At 41.4% G+C, this 22210-nt stretch overlaps 2 protein-coding genes across 16 annotated transcripts in view; one reads left to right on the top strand and one right to left on the bottom strand.

Moving 5' to 3' along the window:
- The window catches only part of znf142 (zinc finger protein 142), a 211709-nt gene that overhangs the window by 48897 nt on the left and 140602 nt on the right, over positions 1–22210 (bottom strand). The window lies entirely within an intron of this gene.
- tns1b (tensin 1b) overlaps positions 1897–22210 on the top strand; it is a 196900-nt gene continuing 176586 nt past the window's right edge. For 13 of the 15 annotated variants that reach the window (XM_085764458.1, XM_085764455.1, XM_085764451.1 and 10 more), the window contains exon 1: positions 1922–2056. In XM_085764458.1, the coding sequence (XP_085620584.1) occupies positions 1958–2056 (99 nt within the window). In that variant the 5' untranslated portion in view covers positions 1922–1957. Of the gene's footprint in view, positions 2057–21395; positions 21581–22210 lie in introns of those variants that run through there. The other 2 variants (XM_085764453.1, XM_085764449.1) reach the window with 2 other exon arrangements.

Genomic DNA, 22210 nt, shown 5'->3' with positions numbered 1-22210 from the left:
CAACATGAGTTACACTGCAGTTGAAGAAAAGGGTGAAATCTCTGACTTGGTTATTATGTCCTCTGAATGTAATGGAGTATTTTAGAACAACAACAAACCTGGCAAAGAGTAGCTAAGAAGAGCAATCTGTAGTATTTGTAATCACTCACCATTTTGGTGACACTGACCAGCCAGGGTTCCTCTCAGTGTTTGGCTGATAGATATTTTCATTTAGTAACTCCTGAAAATCACAGGTCTATCTATTAACGTTAACAGATATGTGCTTTGCTGTGCTGAAGGGCATAACTTTGGGTTAAACATGGGGTTGGGGGGTTGGGGTACGATCTCTGCCCACATAAGGTTTTTTTTAAAGCAAGAAAAGTCAGCGGGTGAAGAGTGCAAAATCATTAACTTTGGTAAAAAGACCAGGCTAATTTACCTCTTTATTTTGACATCCCATAGGCTATTAGTAACAGAAGTAGAAGGTATTTCACTCATGCATTTTATTTTGGTGTTAATCATTTAACACATTTATTCTAACAACGTTCCGCTTACTTCTGCTTTAACTAATGAGAATTGGTTATTTAGAAAGCTAGGCTATGATAAGGTTAACCATTAGCCTGCCTGCAGACTCAGAGGCATTATGAACATAGCACACTACACCATGGTATTAATACAATAAAGACCAAATTTGCTTGAGAGAGAAAAAACGATCAGTTAAATCCTACCATCACATTTATTCTCTACTGTCCTCCCATATAGCCTTACCAGAAGCCATGAGAAAACCAGCAACCAGTTGCTGTAAGGTTATTAAAAATATTACTTTTGGTTGCTTACATATGAAATTAAACCAGTAAAAATGTCAACTTATCTTTATTCACTGCAATTATATGATCATTTATGGGGTTATGTTGGCTAGATTTGATTTTCTGTTTTGTTTTGTTTTTTTGGGCTATAACCCCCCTAACTCCCCCATAAATTACGCCCATGGCTTTGCTGATACTAGAGTTCTGACAATTTAACGACTAAACAGACTACATCCATAATTAATGTCATTAGTAAAGCTTGGATCATACACACGTACATGCAATGGGCTTCAATTAAAACAAAGAGCTTAGATAAAGGCAGCCTATGGTAGAACAGTTTAGTGCTTATGAGTTCTTCATCGGACATCCAGCAGGGGGAGACATACTTGCATGAAACGAAACAACTCCACCAAGGACAGCAACTACTCATCAGTGGTTTGTTGAAGCAGCTGGTTCTGGAGGTCATGAACGAGCCGATCCCTGACCACATCTGTGTAGACGTTTCCAGGCCAAACAGACTCACCACAAGTGTTGGGCACTTAACTTTTAGTTAGTAAGTAACTTTTTTGATTAGGTCCTTACTGAAAAAAGTGTAGCCTTGTCGTTATTCCCATCACTGCTCACCAGTAGGAGAGTCGTTTCTGTTAAAGCAAGTCATTTAGTGATTTTTATTTTTAAGCGCCAGTTTGAGTTGTGATTGACAGCCTGGATGTCCAATCAGAAAACCATATAGCCACAGAAATGTAAAGATGGGAGGGATGGGGAGGGGGAGGAGGGGAGCTGCCACTTGAGGGGGTGTGGACGTGTTGCTGAAGGACTCTACTACCTGTCTACCGCCCCTCCACAGTGCGTGAGTGTGTGTGTGTGTGTGTGTGTGTGTGTGCGCACCGTGCAGTGGGAGGTCACATCTCAGCGTGGCGCTCTGTCAGCGCGTGGTGACTGCAACACAACAACAGCGGCGGGGAGCCTCCTGCGCACAAGGGATTTCTCTCTTAATACCCGCAGTGATGCCGGAGCGAGTGGAATAAAGTCACAAACTCCTCCTCACCTCCAGAGCAGCGGTGTGTGTGAGGGACAGGGACAGGGACAGGGACAGGGACAGGGACAGGGACAGGGACCCGGGCGGTGGAAAAGCATTGAATGGACGTGTGCGCGCCGCGGCTCCTGCTCGGATGGGATGCACGGTGAGCTTCATCTGTTGTGAAGAGGACTTTCTGCAAATGCCAGTGTACCAACATGAGGAGGAGAAGACGAAAGAGAGCCTGAGGAAGGTAAGGAGCAGGACTGACTGAATGCACCAGCCAGGGGAGGGGAGGGGAGGGGGGGTCAAAGTGCTTGCAGAGAAGACTGGGCTTCAAACTTTAGAGTTGATGCAGATCATAGATGTGATGTTTGATCAGCTTGTTCACACCGACTTGCACATTGGACGTGTTTACTTCCACATGTGTGATCTATTTAATATCATTTTTTTTTATAACAGACTTCCTTGAGGCGTCAGATAAGACTTTCCGACCTTTGGTTTCACTTGATAAACTAAACATAAACTGAGTCATTGATGCAGACAAACCATAGTCCAGACTTCCAGGACAGGAGCAGTAGTGAGCAGGTCCACACAATAGAGCGGAGGACAGACAGCGGTCGTTCAAAAACGGTCAGTAGCCTACACAACCAGTAATCCAGGTATATTGTGTGACATTAGCCATTGAAACGCAGCCTGAATGGAGGTAACCCATTCACCTTAACGACTGCTGGGGGTGGTGGCTTTGAAAAGTCCAAGTTCAGTCATGCTTGCACTTCATAACACAACACAAGGATGAAAGTGGTGATTATAGGCTACCTGCAATGATTTCATGGAGTTGATTTCCTGTTCCTTGCCTCTGTCTTTACATTTGTATTCACTCTAATCTCAGTAGCTGTATAATATATTATGTGTGGTTAGATATGATATTGTTTTGCAGCCTGAGGCTTTACTCAGTGCCCTGTGGAATGTGGTCACTGACCTGTGACCTGCACTATTTTCCCCTTCTGCTCTGTCAGACTGAAGAACTCATCCAGCTGCAGGCTAATGCCGGTTAAATTTATTTCTCATGGTGCGATATAGCCCACTGCTTGTGTTTATAGAAATCCAAACTCATCAGAGTTAATTTTACACTTTCTTATCCAGTGAAAAGTGATATGGTTACTCTCACTGTGTATTTAAACATATATTAATCTGAGCTCTGTATGTGAGGAACAACACTCAGCATTCCAGCTCTGACTAATTATGGCAGAAACATCAGTCTGTGAGAACTGACCATGTGATGTGGGCCCAGTCTGATGAGGTGACAATTATTTGGGGGTGATCAAGAAGGATTCAGGACTGGTTTTTGATGGAGCTAACATGGCGTGCCTTAGAATGAATATAATAGGATGCATCTTTGCCCTGATGACTCACTGTAGTAGCTTCAAAGTTAATGAGGTCCCTTTTCATTTTGCGTAGAGTTGCTCGCTGAAACCACAGCCTTATGTTATTCTCGCCTGACGAGCCTTCATATGGGTTTCCAGTGCTTTTTGGTGTGGTCAGGGTTTCCCAACCTTGTTTGTACTACAAACTGCTGCAGCTCAAGCAGATGAGCTCGAGCACTCTTCCATCAGCACCACTGATCTCAGAAATGTGTTCATTTGAACAGATTCCAAATAGGAGGACGCTCAGCACTGGTAATCACCTAAAAATTGAGATATTGTGACCTTTGCCTTGATATTTTCCCTTATCTATTTTAATTTGCTTTGTGCAAGTTTGCATTGTAGCAGTAGTATGAGGCGTGGTTTGGTTTCTCTATCCACCTGCAGACTAGTCTTCACACACTTGCAGTTTTACACAGTTTTACAAGAGACTGAGGTCGGTGAGGGAAATGTGGATTTACCCCCTGAATGTAAGTAGCCCAGATCAAGATGCTGCCATGTGTGGTGTGTAACTGTGGACAGACAGTCCTTGAAGTCGCGCACAGACAACATTATCGCCCTCCTCGGCACAGACAGACTTTACATTAAACAATTATAATTCCTGTGCTGCTGGGAAGTAACACTGGGGAGACATTTTTAGCGCATCACGGATGGCTTTTCCTGGATGTGCAGAGCTGTCAAGTAGCAAAGACAAACAGCTGGCACCGAGGCGTGTAGGTCTGTGGGCACATGGCGAGCTGTGGGAAATGAATGTCTCCACTCTGCCAGTAGAGCTGTGGTTGAAATAATGAAGTGGTGCTAAAGTGTTGAAAATAGTCACTCAAGTGCAGGAGCCAAGTGTCCGCCATGCTGCGTATAAACTATCAGCATTCCCTCATGATTTAAAGGGACATTTCAGATCAACATTAAAGATTGTGGGGCTGTTTATGTTTGTTTTCTCCGTGAATACAATGCAAGAAGTGACTTAAATAGTGAGAAGTTTAATGCTTCAGACTAGACTAAACATTTTTGTGCTGAACAAATTGACCTCCTCTGCAGTTTCTTTTTTCATGCTTCTGTTTGGGTTGGAGGTGTACAGTATGTGCGTGCATGGGAGAAATTGCTTCCTATGGTAATTGCTCCATGTGTATAGATGCTTGTGGTTTTCCCTCAGAAGAAGACAACGACTGTGGCTGCTCCTGTCAGCAGCGCTCAAGGAGAACTTTGAAGAGTGATAACAATCGAGCAGAAAGTAAAACCCTCATGTAAAACCAAAGTACACACAGTCTAGACTTTGCAGCAGATGAGGGGGTCTTGAGTAGACCTCAGCGAAGAATTCTGTTCTATGTTGTGTGCTTGGTGTTGAAGTTTTGTTGTGTAATAGCAGCACACAGGCTGACAGACAGCGGAGAAGAGATCAGAACAACACACTTTTCCAAGAATGGCGTGATCACAAACTGCCTCAGACACATAGCCTACCGCACATACAGAAAGTGAATGGGTTTTACGTTCTTGTATTAATTAATGTTAAAGTGTAATACTTGTAGGTAAAATAGTTTCTTTGTTTCTCTTTTAAAGAGTTTCTCTTTTAAAGAGATATTACAAATATTACTTTGCTTGTGATTGAATGAAAATATAGCTTTCAACATCTTTTAGGTAAACACTTAAAGAAACTAAATCCTGCGAAGTTAAATGGTGGAATGAGAGCAGTGACGTCACAAAGTCACAGAAGTCCTGATGGAGTGTTTTCAGGCTCAGTTTCTGAATACAGGGTGTGTGCGTTTCTCTGTGGATTGAGTGTTTTGATGTTTCACAGTATTAATATACAGTAGAACCTAGACCTGCTTCTGTCATTAAGAGCACATGAAAACCAACTTTATGCTAAGGGACATTTAAACCCCCATCTGTGGTTTTTTTATGCATCTACATAGCACTTTGTTATGTAGCCTATAGCGGCTGTTAACTCTGACATTCCCACTGAGAATCAGCACTGGCTTAGAATCTCAATTTTCATGTTCCTAATTCCTTCCTTCTGTATGACTGAATCCCTAAAGCTTGTGTGAGCCACGCCATATTAAATCCTGGGCAGCCACTCCCAAACATTTAGCTGAGAAACTCTAATTGCATTAAAGTTGTTGAGTTACTAACAAAAGAGGGACTGAATAAAAAATCTAGCAGGAATGAAGCTTTTTGTTTAGTTTTCTATAAATTCTTACTTTTTCCTTTGTCCGCACAGACTCATGACAAGGACATGCAGGTGTCCGTACTTCATTTAACACTGCCTACTACTGGAAGAAATCCTCATCTGTTGGTTGCCACTTGTTCTGTTGACTCTGTAATTGCATTACTTAAAAAAAGTCACACTCTAGCAGCTGATAATTGGCAGACCAAGCCAGAGATAAATAAAGAGTGGGCTGAATCATGAGCAGAGAGGTGCGACTCCAATGCAATGTCCATGTTGCTGTATCTGCTACTCTGTAAATGGTATATAGTTTGCTAACACGTTAGCCATATGAAGCTGCTAAGCTGACAGAATATACATAGACCCTGTTCCTGTTGCAGCAACAGTGGAGCAGAGTTGTGTGATATACTGGTCCTGAGACAATCTGTGCATTAGAGTCTTTTTTTTAAATATAGAAAGTATATAAAGTTAATAAGTTGTGAAATCTTCTTACTCACACATTGGTATATTAGATATAAAGCAGTATTACTTTTGGAGTGTTGGCTTTCCGTTGTCTTGACACTGGCCATTAGGGCTGTAAGATATGCAAAAAAATATAATATTGGAATGTTATATGGGAGGATATTGTGATTGTGATTTCAGCCTGAATTTTCACCTAGAAAATATAAAATCGAAATTGATTGGTGTGATTTTTGTTCGGTATTGTGGCAAAAAATTGATTAGTTGCCGTCACATAGCACATGCTGACAGTCTACTATAACAATATTGTGACACATTTTACCTTTATAAAAATGGTAAAATCTTGTGATTTTGATATTGCACTCTGCAGTATTGCAATTTCTGTCACATTGGGATTAATTGTGCAGCCCTTGTGTGTTGTTAGCCTGTTTTAGTTCCTGTGCTGGAAGCAGTGTCCCCTCATGGTTCTACTGTTTGCAGCATTAGTTTAGTTTTGGTGCTACCAAAACAATTGGTGCTAAATCTCTAAGTGGGATCCACAGCATAAAGATATTGGCAGGAATACTGAGTTTTCTCCTAGAGTGTATTACTAAATATAGGCTACAAATGAAAAACAAAATTGTGTGCAGTGATTTTTTTTTGTTTTTACAGGTATATGGCTAAAACTAAAACTGTGATTTTTTTTTTTTAACTTTGGTATTCAGGCATTGTTAAATTGCACTGATGCATTTCTTTTTTGTGTAAAGAGAAGAAACACCTGTGAAATTGGTTGTCAGTGTTTAGTAATGACCCAATAACAGATCATTGTAAATAGTCTGGAGTTCTTATGTACATAAAGGTTGATCAAACATATAGACAGATGATAAAACTTTCCTGTTACTGTGCGTTCACCACCAAAAGCTTCCAAAGCGTCAAAAACGCTCTAGGGTGGGCTTCAGACAAGACAGCTCCCAAAACGGCAAATATTTTTAGCAGCTTTGGCCGCTCGTCACGTGACTGACGTCAAAGTTCGATCGCGCTGGTCATTGGGGAGCCGAAATACAAAAAAAAGGCAGAGGACATCTCTATTCTGACAGGTTGCCGCCGAACCGAGTCATAGCTTATTACCCCAGTCTGTCGATGCCTTTAAAAAAGGGCTTAAAACTTTTCTATTCAGACAGGCTTTCCTAGGTCGTTCCTAGATGTTTTTATTCTCTTTCTGCACTTCATCTCCTCCTTTTGCTGTTCTTTCTACTGCTGATTTTAATCGTGTCTGATTTTTCTCTTACTGTGCGTTCACACCAAACGCGATGGAAGCGATGCCATCGCCCGTAACGCGAGCATCGCGTCGCTTGACATATTTGTCACATTTTTCACCATCGCTTCATCGCTTCATCGCGCTATGATGCAACCCACCTCCCGCTATTTTCTTTCTCTCCTCAACCATGGCTGAGAAATAATAATGAATATAAATACATATGAAATATTCACAAGGAGGAAGCTGTAGGTCCTCTGACCCTCTGCAGGCATTATCTTTTTTTATTACGACCGCGGTAAAAGTACGACGTCGTGTCATAAAGCTCCGGGAAACGGCCATGGATGTATATTATTGATCTGAGGAAAACACACACAGCCCCTGGGTTGTTGTTTTTTTTTTTTTTTACACAGCCACAGGTTCTCTGTAGGAGGGTCTGGTGAGCGAGACTTGCCACAGTGATCTTCTCCACCATGTTTTGAAATGTGTGTCTGCAGCTGTGTCGGTGACGTGGTTGAATATCAACACTGATTGGATGTCGTGGCACAGCGTCACGCGATGTCGCTTGAAAAGTTCAAATTTTTCAACTTCAAGCGATGGACGCGATGATGCGATGGACGCGCCATCGCTTCATCGCGTCGCTCGTATCGCCCGAAACGCGCCGCCCGACGCGCCATCGCGTGTCATCGCGCCATTTACATTGACTTTTAATGGAAAGTTGTGGCGTTCATCGCGTCCATCGCGTTTGGTGTGAATGCACCGTTAGTCTTTTGTTTATTTTTGTTTTTGGTTTCTGTAGCACTTTGAGATTACTTTATGAAAAGTGCTTTACAAATAAAATTTATTCTTCTTCTTCTTCTTCTTATTATTACCCTAAAGTTAACCAAGGCTCAACTTCTCGTCTGGTGACGCTTTGGACGCTTTGGAAGCGCGGTGACGCCAGTTGACGCTTTGGACGCTCAGTGTCGCCGAGCTCTCATTGAAAATTAATTGACTTCCGGTATTTTGACGCTTTGGAAGCTTTTGGTGTGAACGCACGGTTACGCATCATGGGAAGTCTAACACCTACATCACAACAGTCTTAAATCCAGTTGAGGATAGTTTCATGTGTTTCAGTCTGTATAATTCTTCAAGTGATGAGCAGAGCAAAAGAATCAGTGAAACAGCTGATCATGCCTCTTTAAAAAAAATATCCTCATTTCACTTTGATGCCTGTCAGGTCCAGCCCTCTCTCCCCCCATTTCTGAATTCCCACCAGAGTGTCAGACGGCAGGCGGGGGCTTTCCTGGGATTCGAAGATTTTTGATAAAAGTATGTGGTGAACTGAAAGTTACCTGCCACCCCATATTGCATTCCAGTAGATGTTTTAGCTGTGGGGAAACAGAGTGTCCTCTGTGCTGCGTCTCTGGGGAGGCCTATCATTTCACTACCTGCCGGCGCTGACCTGCACATGGGCCCGCGGAACAAGACCCTCTCTGTGTGTTCCTCATGTGGAAAGGTGCCCAATGTGTGCTTGACCCAGGAGAGGGCTGTGATGCCGCGGCAAAGTTAACCCCTGTCATCTTACCTTTTAATGCCAATGCACACAGGAATTTAACCTCTGGCGGACACTTCAGCGTTTTACTTCAGAGTAGGAAGTTTCTTATAGAGCTGCTCTTCACGTGACAGTGCAGACGGAACATGTGGCGGCCAGTTTGGCTTGACTATGATTAGTAGAGATTTCAGATGGCAGAGGAGAGAGAATGCAAAAAAAAAACTAAAAGAAAATTGTTCTTGTCCACAATCACAGCTATTTATTTAGGACTGAGAAATTCCTCAGTTTGTGCCAACAACCAGTTTGGAGTTGTCTAATAACTTCAGCCCTTTTTTATCCATTTTGGAAGTCAACTCCTTTACTTTCAAAGCCCCGTGGTCAAAGGATGCGTGAATCCGATGAGCGGATATTTCTTTTCCAAACAGCCTTTTAAGACATTACTGATGCAGTGATGCGTAACGACGCTCACAAAGCCTCTGGGACAAGAAGATAATGGGACACAAAAGGCGTTCATTGAGCTTCTTAAAATGTCTTTAATTCACTTGGCAATGCACAGTGGATAGGGTGTCAGTCAGTGTGATAGATTAAGGGACAGGGCAACTGTATTTTCTCTCCAGAGTCACGGTTGCGTGCCCCTATTCTTGGAATGTAAAGCGGAGGCCTAACTTCCACCTCCGCCTCAGACCTTGTGGCATCAGCGCAGCATAATACAGCCCGTTTGGCCCTATACCATGCAGGCCTCGGTGGCTTTGTGCCCTTGTGAATGTGGCCTTTATGCTGCAGTTTTGTTGATATTTCTCTACGTGTGGGGGAGATTTGCTTGTCTTCTGCCTAATACTTGGCAAGACGATGTTGCGTTGGCTCTTGGCAACGTCGAAATCCCACAAAGTCTCTCTCTGGGGGCCTTTGTAGCCATTCACAAGACTTCCGAGTGATGGACAGGAAGCTTGGCTCTCCTAGGTCGCATCCCTTTTGCCTCAAAATGTGCCTTTTGTTGATATTTGTGGCTCTTCTATTTCCCTGGGGTCTTTTTCACCAAGGTCGGATGCCTCCGGGCTCCAAGGGTAATTACTGTGACAGTGGACCAGAAGTTAGGCTGGGCTACCCAGGTCGCCCAATCATGTTTTCATCATCGGGAGAATGTTTTTCTTTGGGGACCTAATAAATCCCCCCCTTTGACATGCTGCATTTACTCTGAATACACATAGGAAGAAAGACCTCAGATTTTTTTCTCTCTCCTTCTATTTTGCACCAATGCTTGTAACAAGCTGAGGCAGATCATTGTTGCCAGTTCACCCTCACTGCTTTTTAAAAGGATAGGTTTGCACACTTAGACATTCCTCTGTGGAGGAATTTCATAGGTATTTGCACTGGAATGTGGTTCCTCAGTGGACAGGGAGGGAAAGTGTAATGGGCATTATGAAATGTAGCCATAAAGTGTCCAATAAAGTGTTGTCACAAGTAAAGCTGTACAGCTATAAAGGCTTCTCTGTATTGTAGAAGACCAATCTGTAGGAAAAGGACAGACAGTTAAATCTCATGCACCAAACACATCAGTGTATTGTTTCTACTCTAGTTTATGATATTGCCTGTGGATTGAGCTGCAGAGCCCAACACAACACTGGGTAGTGACAGTTGATTGTTCTGGAGAGAAAGTTTGTCATGCCATTATTATTAGTACAACAGGAGTAGTAACTCAATAGCCCTCCATAAAAAACCTGCACATGGTTCGCGTTCCGGTCCTGATCCCTGTTAATGAGAGCGGGTGTGTCCCACCCTGTGCACCAAGCAAAGGAATCTTTAATTAAATCACACTCTGGGACCTGATGCTGCACATGTGTTGCACACGCCTGCAATCCTATGCAAGCATCACCGGCGTGCCAGAGATAATATCATTTACAGAGGGCGGGAGTTCATTTTTGGTAACTCCAAAGCTGTGTTCACACCACAGCTAAAAATATACTCATTCTATTTTTTATGTTGGGTTGGGCATTCAATTCTATATTGCATGAGTTCATAGGAATTTGTCTACAGATACAATTGTGACCTGCACATTCACCACAATATCAGATAATAATGAAACGTTAGAAGACTGAGTTGTTTTCGAGGCAAATGCAGAGACTGCTTGCCGAAAAACTGCTCCCGACCGAAACGCGCATCAGCTGTTTTGCATGAATTTACCTCTAAAACAACTCCATCTCGTAACGTTCTGTTATTATCTCATAGCGTGGTGAATGTGCAGGTCACAACTTGTCCACCAGAGCGTTTTGGAGTTGTTGGATTGTGTATTTGATGAGTTTGATGAGGGAAACCAAAAAATTCCATGAGCCTCCGTAGCGTAGCTCTGAGCAGCTTGCGACTCTGTGCCGCTGATCTAAAAATAGCTTGCATCGACAATTAAAGATAACAAAAAATGAAAAACCTTGATTAATCAGGTCTTTCATTTTGTGGAAAAACAGATCTGCACACTTAGTACTCTAAATTTGTATATATGCACTGAAAAACATTTTTCATATTCCCAGTTCACACCACAAAATTTTGAGGTACAAATTTACTACACAACACATGCAATCTATGTTAGTTTGTATTAGGGATGAGTATCGAATTCTGTACTTTTATTGGTGCTGACTGAATTGGTATTGATAAACGTAAAATCAAACAGTGCCACATTTCCAAAAGGGAATATATTTAACCTGAATGGTACCTGGCTGTCTCATATCGAGAATTAACGCTGGTGAGTCGGGCCACGTAGGTTCTGGGACACCCATTGGCCAGGTTTAATAACTTTAATAACTACAAATACACACAAAATAGTACCGGAAACAAATACCGTTGCATACTGGTATTGGTTCCCAGGAACCGGGTATGGGTACTGTATTGGTTTAAATGTGAAAGGTACCCATCCCTAGTTTGTATATGTAGAAAGGGAAGTCTTTCCTCCCTGCTGCCATAAAACTCTTCAATGTGCAATAGCTCAGTCTAATGTGCAATACTCCAGCACTTTCCTTTCCTTTTAAAATAGAACGTGTTGTTTTAAATAATAATTAACTAGTTTTAGTCTTTTATTTATATGTATTGCATTTGCATTTCTACTTGTAGGTTTATTAGTTTATTGGGAGTTAGATTAATTTTATCTCTGTGTTACTGTTAATTGTAATGATCACTTTTATATCAACCTATAGTTATTTATTTTAAGAGCATAAACAGTCAAAAATAATCCTTTTGATTTGATTCTCTTTTTTTCTAAATTGCATTGAATTTTACAGCTGAGAGAATTTCAGTGCTTCCTAGTGGACAAACTATTTTTCACCACTACCAGTGTATTCACATTAAGGTACTGGTTACTGGTGTGTCTGCTGCTGCATGTTTTTATTGTGTATACATGTCTTTGATATGGTGGTTTGTACATTTGTATGGGACATTATGTAAAACACATGTAACATTATTATAAACAGTTGTGAGCCACAATTAGAGTTGTATAACAGCAGCTTTAGGGGATTGAGAATAAATACCTTTAGTGTTAACACAGACGTAGTTTCTTTGGTTCCACATGGAGTTTCCCAGACAGAAGAATAACAGATTGGATTACCTAAATTGAGGGGTTTTACCCTTTAAGCCCACTTCATTTTACATTACAGTAGTCACAGACGTCCTGAGAACATAATCTGCTACTTCTTTGCCTCCTGCCTGCCTATCTGTCTTGGCAAGCCTTTATAGCATGGCTCTGAAAATAGCCTGAATGCCTCCATGTGATTGAATTGCATTGTATTGTATTGTGCTGTGTTGTGTTTTGTGCCACCTCAGACTGGAGGCCAATAGTTCTGTGGGTATGCAAGTGATATATTACTTATTAACAGGGATTCTTATCATGGGAAAACTACATTCACTCATAGTTAATCTAACACGTTACTTCTTACAAGTTAACCTGTCTGGCCTTCTGTTATGGTAGCAAACTGTGAAAGGAAAGATGTGTTTATCACACATAAAGAGAATATACAAAAGTATGAACCCTTTATTCTGAGTGATTTCTATTCATTACTATGAACAGCTCTTAACTTATGTCAAATATTTGGTTTGTAATATTTAATCCTAGGTGCAACATTACATTACATCAGTGTTGGTGGGAAAAAAAACATGCCCCAAATTTTTGCCTGCTATTTTTTTTTTTATCTGTCCTGAGGTTGGGTTCTCTTATCACAGATAATAGTAATGGATTTAACAGTCTGCAGTTAGATAAAGGGCCTTTTAACAGGACTACATGAAGCCAAGCAAGCAGCTCTAATGGCTGTATTATCAGTCAGGAGCTCCCTCCAAGTGTTACCTACGGCTTCACTGGAGAACATTCCTATCTGGGCACTTTCAATTTTGTTGCACATTTTTTAGATCACTTTGTCATTGTGCTCATTTGTCTTATATCACCAGTCAGCTCTGTTGTGGCTCAGCCTTTAACACCTGCCATCTGTATTCTTAAACATGTCCAGAAATGGCTGTCCGAGTTCATTTCATTGACACATAATCACAAACATGAAACTAAAGAGGGACTTGTCATGGGTATAAATTGACAGCTGGTGACAAATAGCGTCAAATGTATATCAAGCACTACAGTATGTTCTTCACCTGCTGCTATGGAGGAATTCTCTCCTACATCTTCACCCTCTCCTGCTGACCTCACTGATGAGTCAGATGGAGATGAAACAGGGAAGATGATGAAGACAGTGAGAATGAAGGGCCATCCCGTGTGACAGAGCTGATGCTTTGTAGGGTCACAACAATCACAGACACAGCCTTATGTTTGAAGCAGCTCATCACAGCACAGAGGTTGGAACAGTAACATAGCTATAGTGACTCACAGTTTGGGCGAGGAATGGAAAAATTTGAGAAATAATAATAATTGGATGCACAATTATGAAACGCCCTTGACTGAAGGTTGAGTCATCAATTTTTTTTTTTTTACAAGAAGAAATAAAAATACATTGCTTTTGATTGGTTCAAGTCTGACAGGGAGCTGATCAGAGTCACGAGGCAGTTACTTTTTCAGAAGGTCAAAGTCAAATGACTTCAAATGGAAAAAGTCAAGGTCATATTCAAACTAACACTGAATTTCTTTATCTTATTTTGAATGCAACCAGCAAAGTCAGTCATAGAAATGATTGACAACCAATTGATGATGATGATGTCACAAACACCTTTTATAGGTATGTGTTGAATCCAAAATGCTTGTATACATCTTTAGCATAGCTTACTAGTTTTGTGTTAATTGCGTGTTAAAGCTCCAGTTGGTAAGTTGACGAAAGTGAAAGTAAACTCCGCGACTTGGTCGGAAATTTCAAGACAATACTCCGTCAGGTCCCTTTATGAACCTCTGCCAAGCGCCCCACACACACACAGACACACACAAAGTAGTCATGAACGCACCCACAGAGAAAAAAAAAAAAAAAAAAAAGATGTACCGTATCCATAGCACGACGTGTAGGAGCGGCGATTGGCTGCTCCTCCTGCTCCCTCTACCTGACTGGTGGAGAATCGTCGGGCGCGGTGGATTTTGGCAAATACGATTACAGGCTGTAGGTGGAGCCAGAGGAGTTGGATTTTGTCCTAAATTACTCATTTAATGTCTGACCATCAGAATATAGTGACAATTCCAGCAAATATGACTGAATAATTGTTACCAACTGAAGCTTTAAAGCAACAGTAACAGTGTTCAATGGGTCAGGTAGGTAGGCAGTGCACTTTACTTGATGTGACCAGCTGTGCTGAGCAATTTGAACCTCACCAGATCAAATGTTCACTTATTTCCTCAAGTTAGAACATTAGTCCAAGTGAATAAAAACTGTTAGTAGAGTCCATTCACAGCAATTAGACATAACAACACAAGGTCAAGGCCAGCATTGGCTTTATTAGAAATTATATAAATTTATAATGCAGAGAGAAAATTGGCAACATTACTAAAATGTGTGAGTCAGAAAGTAAGAATCAAGTTGATACATTTCTGGAAACAGTAAAGTAAAACAGTAAAGCCTAGTTTTAAGTTTTTAAAGCCATGCCTTATCTGCGAATCCATTTTAATGCACATTGAATAAGACCAGCCACAGAGCACTGGTAGTAAAATTCAAGTCTGGTCAAGTCTGTGACATCAAGATGGTGCAAGTTTGTTTGCTTTACATTATCTCAGAGACTGGCCGAACACCACATCAACACACAGCAGCAACATTCATTATTTTTTTTTTCTTCTTCTTTTTTTGCTGAGGCAAACCACGAGACACTGGGAGGATCTGGGAGGGTCTTTGTCATTTTGACTGGGGACAAGCAGACATGAAAGAAAAAGATAGACAACCAATAAACAGGGAATGCATTCCTCCTTTGTAACAGTGGCTTGTAGCCAAAACAACAGCCGAGTGCTGCATGTTTTTTAGACGACTTCAAAGTGAGGTTAAGACCAACTATGATCTTAATGATAGTGTGTTTTGTAACCAGCAGATGGGGACATTGCCATCAAGTCTTTCTACAGTGATTTACCGGTACTCAGTTTATTGTGCACACGTGATCATGGATTTAAACAGTACAGTAATTATGCTATGTAAATAAATGCGTTGTGGACAGGCCTATATTCTGTCTTTTTGCAATCTCTGTTGTACAGTAGTGTGACATTATACAACAGTTTGCCTTTGAGCAAATGTTACTGAGACACATAATACTTTATGCAATATTATCTTGTTTCACTGGAACTCCACATTATGCTGTTTAAGGCAGTGAAATGAGGTAGTTTGCTTATACCACAAGTAAAGACTGATTAATCTGTAAAGCAACTCCATAGCGTGCAATTTGCATGACTGAAAAAGTGAAAGTATTGGTAATTAGGAGTTTAGTGCCCCCCTCCCTCAGGGCTCTATAGATGTGGTTTGATCTAGAGATGTTGTAAACTGTGCATAGCACATGGGTGGCTGTAGAAGAGGTTGAATCAGTGGCTGCTTCAGGAGCTGTTTAGTTGACTTTACTGACAATCAAAGGAGCTGAAAGCATTGGAACTGTTAGTTCTGTCTGTCTTTTTTTTCAGGCACTCATTCAGTTTATAAAGTTTACCAGTGTAGCTGCACCTGCATTGCTCTGTTTACAGTGCCACTGTAAATAGAAGATACATGAAGAGCAGTGAGTGAAAAACTTTATTTCCGGTGGCCAGGCAGTCTAAGTACACCATAAACAACCTGCTGGCTTTCATCATGGTTTGTCAGTGTTGTTGAACTTTGACTGGTATGCAGAAACATTACATCACATTTTTCCATTGGGTCATGCCAACTTCACATCAGTGAGAAAAACACTAACTTTTGAGATCCGTCATGTAACTAAAAAAACATAAAAAAAGAAATAAAAAAAAAGTATCCATTTATTTTTTCAGAAAATAAGGTGTTCATACAAATTTATTTGTAGGAAGACTGAGAAAATGGATTTCCTTATAGTAAACAAGCCCTTTCCCATGAACCAAAACTATTTTAGTAATTTAAAATGACTGGCACAAGGAAGGACATGATGCAAGTCTGCAGACGCTGAGGTGAAATGATGTTCAGAGGCTGTGACGTCTGACAAGTGTGTCATGTAGCTCTTTAAAAGTAAATGCTACCAAGTTATAAAATTTAGTTAAAGAGACGCCCCCTGTTCTCCTAAAGTACTGCCTGATTCCAATGTAAACACTATACTTCCATGGCGCGGTGGCGGCTGTTTAATGTCCCGTCGCTCTCCTGCAACAAGCTCTGTTTCTGAGAAGTTAATTCAATTAAAGCAGACAAAGGGCCACTGGCACCAATAAAGTTTGGGTGAAATGTGAAGCTGTGCGATGGACACACACAGACGGTCTTGTGGTCGGTCAAGCGTGATTTACATTTGCATAATGCCCGGCCACTGGGCCGACTCACCATCGCCATGGGTTACAGTTGGTGCTGTGAAGAAATGCAGCCCCGTGTTTAGAGGGTGTATCTTGTCTGAAGCTGACAAATGGGGCGTCCTCGCTATAATGGCCACACATACACACAAACACACTTACACACACACATTCCTGTACTTGCTACATAGTGAGGACTGATGAAATAGACCCACAAAGTGTGAACCAGCTGTTCTACTTGACATATGAACACAATAGAGTAAGTCTGGACACCTGGTGGCACCTAAATCCCAAACACATGGCCTGATTGTGTTGAAAAGAGTTTAATTGACAGAATAAAGATTTAGAACCACTGCGTGTCTCTGGTATTATTAATTAAAATCAGCTTAATCTGGATTTATTTAATTGATTACTGTTGTCATGAAGGATTTCATACTCACACAAAACCACATGGCATAAACAGGAGAACAGCTCCAAAAGAAAAGATCAACTCTTCTTTCCTTTCCTTTACTTCCTTTCCATATCTACATCTCTCTCCCTCTGTCTCCAAATAAAAATTATAGAGCTGGAAAAGTTTTCCATATTTTGAAATTTTATTCTGGCTTTACAGTCTTTAAAGGTACATTGTGTAGGAATTACTCCCATCTAGCGTTGCGGTTGTATATCGCAAGCAACTCAATAGTATTTTTCATGCTGCATTCACATGAAATTGGTTGACACGACATGGCAGCCAGCACCGAGCTTACCCGCTCCATGTAGATATGAATGATATGAACGGCTAATTCAGAGCTGAAAGGAACACTTCAGTTTGTTGATGGGGGTGATTACTGATTAATGAAAAACATACTTTTGAATGAAATAATCGATTTTCGTGAATAGATAACAGGAGAAGTTACACAATGTCCCTTTAAAAGTTGAAACACTAATGGCTGGAGACTTCAGGTGCAGCAGGCTGTTCTTATAAAATCAAAAGGCGTCTGCTGCTGCTATCAGATATTTTTCTTCAACTTTTGCAAGTACCACAGTGACAACTACAGACACTGAGCTTCCTCTGTGATGCAGTAGGTGGGGCAAGCGTCTGTGCTGATGGTGCAGAATGACTGTGGGGAGGGGGCTGGGGCAGGAGCAAGGGCACAGCAGCTGACCTCTGGGCTCAGCTGTGTTTCCTTCTCTCTGACAGCCTTGGGTCAACTGGTTGACATGATAATTCAGTTACAGGGCGTTTTGGCAATGGGGGCAGTCAGAGAGCAAACTTGGATGAAAAAAACTTGTTTTGGACCCAAAGTGAGAACCTCTGAGGAAACCAGAGGAGAGCATCACTAGGCTCAGAGAATGGTGATGCCCTCACATGCAAGAACAAAGATTTTTGTTCATGTCCTTGGGATTTACCCTACATTTGTGCTACCCCTGGTCTTTAGCTTGAAGACTGTTTGTTCTCCAAGTCTATTTTTGGAAAATATTTCGTACTATAAAAAAACACACAATATTGTATGCACAAGTTTAGTTTATTTAGTTTACAGTTTATTTTCATACATTCAGACTCAGAGCAAGTATATTTCACAGTTCCTATTTGATCTCAGTTTCCACAGTCCCTAAACAGCTTACATCGTTGTAATAATTTTTGTGCTGTCTGAACAAAAGAGCTACCATTGGTTACATGCTCAAATACAACATAAACCACTGTCACTATGTAAACTATTGATATAACAGTGTATCACAGATGATGCACACGTGTGCGTTCAGACTGGGTGCGTCTGCAGCTGCTACTGCTCACTATCTCTATACATAGAGATTAATTTCTGATTTATTTTCAACAGAGAACATCAATGATGTGATTCTGTATCCACATGCAGCTGCTATAGTGGGCAAAAATAGATAAATATATTTTAAAATGTTTTTTCTTTATCATATTCAGATTCAGTCTAGACATAGACCACCATAATGGAAGGTGATAATGCTGCTAAGGGGAGCATATAAGGTCAACAGGTCTATAAATCATTGAAAGATTGGCAAGAAACTAGACTCTAGGTCACGTGATGCATCTGTTCTAACTTAACATGGGTGTAAAATGAAAATCATAATTTTCTCCAGCTGCCACATTCATGCCACAGTCCAGTGTGTTCCCGGCCTTACTGTAGCTGTAGCCTAATGTCAGCTGAGATCAGGCCCAGCCCCCCTACACCACTAAAAGGAAAGATGGATGTGGGCTATTATGGTATGTGATAGCAGCATTGTAAATGTTGGCCAAGTCTAGTCATGTACAATTTTTCACCGTATTCAGTCTGCATTAATTTAATGTCATCCCAAGATTACTCCCACTCAAGGCATTAATAACCTGCCAGCATCATCCCACATGCAAAAAAGATTTCTTGCACATTTCATATGCATAGACTCCATGCACTCATAATGTAATCCTCCAGTACTCTAATGCTAAAACAGTTTTGCCTGATCAGTGTCTTTAGTCTCTACACCAGTGGCTGCCTAAAGGGATAGTTCAACATTTTGGCAAATTGGCCCACTGCCATAATCCCTATAGTTTTAGGAGTAGGTTCGTTACCTTTAATTGTCGGTGCAAACTATTTTTAGAACGATGGAGCAGAGCCGCGAGCTGCTCAGAGCTACGCTACAGAGGCTAATGGGATTTCTTGGTTTCCCTTATCAAACTCATCAAATACACAATCTAACAACTCCAAAACGCTCTGGTGGACAAGTTTGGACCTGCACATTCACCACGCTATGAGATAATAATGGAACGTCACGAGACGGAGTTGTTTTCGGAACAAATGCAGAGACTGCTTGTCGGAAAACTGCCCCTGACAGGAACGCGCATGAATTTACCTCGGAAACAACTCCATCTCGTAACGTTGCGTTATTATTTCATAGTGTGGTGAATGTGCAGGTCACAATTTGTCCACAAGAGCATTTTGGAGTTGTTGGATTGTGTATTTGATGAGTTTGACCAAGAAATCCCATTAGCCTCCGTAGCGTAGCTCTGAGCAGCTTGCGGCTCTGCTCCACCGTTCTAAAAAATAGCTTGCACTGACAATTAAAGGTAACGAACCTACTCCTTATGGCAGTGGGCCAATTTGCCAAAATGTTGAACTATCCCTTTAACACTCGTGAGTTCACGTGCATGTTACGCCACTAAGTAAAATACTTTGGTCTGTCTTAAGTTGACTCTAACCTTTGCTGATTTAGTAGGTAATGTATGAGACAGTGTTGTGATCAGTTGGTGCAGTAAGCTTGCACACGTTATCTGTATTAATACCACGACCCGCATTTAAGCGGTGCTCCTGCGGCTTAATGACAAATGACAAGCGTGAGCTCATGCAACATGCGCTTCCAATTTAAACACCATGCCTTTGCCTCATCCTCTGCACACATGGCGGGGAGAACCACAACCATAACAACACACGGACGTTTCAGACACTCCCCCTTAGCAGCAGCATTCATGGAGGCCTCACTCATGGCTTAGCACTTTGAAGAGCGATAACAATCGGCCAGAAAGTAAACCCCCCACCCCTGCCCCCTCCTCTACATGTTCAAACCTAAGCACACAATGCAGACTTTGATCCAGTGGAGGGGCTTTGGGAAGGGCTTTAGGAAGAATGAACCCTATAAGGTTTTGGCTCAGAGGGTTCAGACACAGTTAGGATTTCTCTGTGTATGACAGCCGGCTTTTAACACTAGAGTTGTTGAGTCCTTGAGTTGTTTAATGCCATTGAAAACACAGTCACATTCATTTTATAATTGCCATATGAATTCATACACATAAATATATGTATTCATATAAATACAGAACTAAATTAAACCACAACCCAGCTTTAAGAGACTGATCCAGTATCACAACTTGGACTGGAGCTCTACGTAATGTACTGGCTCTGTCTGGATTCAGATGTTTTCACTGTGACAAGACATGACTCATGGCTCTTTTAGTGATTAGTTAATGATGAACATATGTGGTACGACTGAATTATGCCTCTTGGACCAGTGTACTTTCAATATGTGTGTGTGCGTGTGAGAGAGTTTTGATGTGTGTGTGTTCTGCTACAGTAATGTGGCCTCCTCTGAGACCACAAGGCCACAACTATGTTTCATCTCCAGCAAAGTAAGTCTCCCCTTCTTTCTTCCAAACCTTGTAAAAGTTGTGTCGAGAGGAGAAGGATAGAGTTAGGTAATGCTAAAGTCACATGATACTCCGGCTGCTTATCTTCTCCGCTTTCTCCGTCACCTCCGCGCTCACGGGCGACTGGCAATGAATCTGTCAAGTCTGAGGTGGTTTCCATTAAGGGACTGTTAAAAAAAACAATGGAGGGGCCTATTTAGTTGGGAGTTACTTAGTTGGGGGAACCATTGCAAAGAGGCGACCTCTTCACCTCAGCTTCCAGCACCTCAGTGTGTTGGATCATTTGCCTGGAACTGTTTTCTACCTCTTGTAGTAGTGAAAAAGCACAAGGTAAGCTGAGAACTGATCCCTTGTAGTCCATTTACAATTACTATTGCATCTTTTGGATTGTTTCACCAACAATTTGTTGGACTATTGACAACAGTGACCCACGGGTTGGGCACCTGAGTCTGCCAGGTGTCAGAGAAACTTGAGTCATTTGTTTTTATTATATTTTTCACTGTGCGTGTTCTCTGTGTATTTTTTTTCTCTATGAAGCTACACAGGACATTCAACTGTCATGGAAGTCCAGTTTGTTCTTGGTCTGAACGCTGAGCTTGGCTGCAGCACGAGAAAAAATCATTCAGAATTAAAAATCTCAGAGAGCAAACAACCGCTCCTGGTATTTTCACTTTCCATGTTGTGATCTCCTGACACCGGCTTTGTATAGTGTGTGTGCATGTGTGTGTGTGCGTGTTTCCTCCTCTCCTTGCTAACAATGCAGTTCAGGAAGTGTGTCAGGATAAGGGCCAGACTGTGAGGCTCTTTTTGGTCAGTGGATCCAACTCTTTTTGGGGGGGGAGAGACAATAACATAGTCTTGTTAATCCCAGAAAAGCTAGGTAGGTGTTCAGGACCGCTCTGGATCTGTGAGGGACTTACTGCCCCAGGTGTCTTCAAAGAAAACTCTGCGATGTCCCTCTGGCTGGTGAGTGCTGTTTCAACTTGTCTGTTGTGACTGTGGGTGGTCAGGGATTCGCTCCCATCCCGAGGTCAGTAACAGAGTGTTGAAGCTGAAGACGTTGCCGCTGGTTTGGCCTGTTTTTTTGCTGTGAGCTACGAAACCAAACCCAGTTCTGAATCTGTTTACTGTTTGGTTCAGTGTTTGCCATTTGTGTGATGTAAATAGCACATTAATGACATTAATGTCTGCCATGCAAATATATTTATGTACTCTATATGCTAATATTATAGACATTTATCACATAAATATACAGTACATTAATTCCAAAGCCTGTCAATGGATTTTGATATTATGTAAAAAATCATCATATAGTTTTAACATTTAATCATCTTTTAAGATATGGACCAATATGTCACATGTTACACTTCTATATGGGTAGGAGCCGATTTGTTTCTTTTCTCAGACCAAGGTTTTTTCCCTTGGGCATTTAATGCCTTTATTAGTGGACTGGGTGAATAACATACACTAAAGATCGTCTTGGTCAGGAGTCAAACCGATGATCGGTGCTTCATGCTTATGCCAACATGGGCCATACTCTAACTAACCACTATAGACCACTGAGCTCCCACTAGACAAACTTCTTATTAAAACTCT

Source organism: Trachurus japonicus, chromosome 21, assembly GCF_045865225.1.
Source record: "Trachurus japonicus isolate A0001 chromosome 21, Traja_1.0".
Taxonomy (NCBI): Eukaryota; Metazoa; Chordata; class Actinopteri; order Carangiformes; family Carangidae; genus Trachurus; species Trachurus japonicus.
Note: the sequence above shows the minus strand (reverse complement) of the source record. Positions and strands in the feature narration are given on the sequence as shown.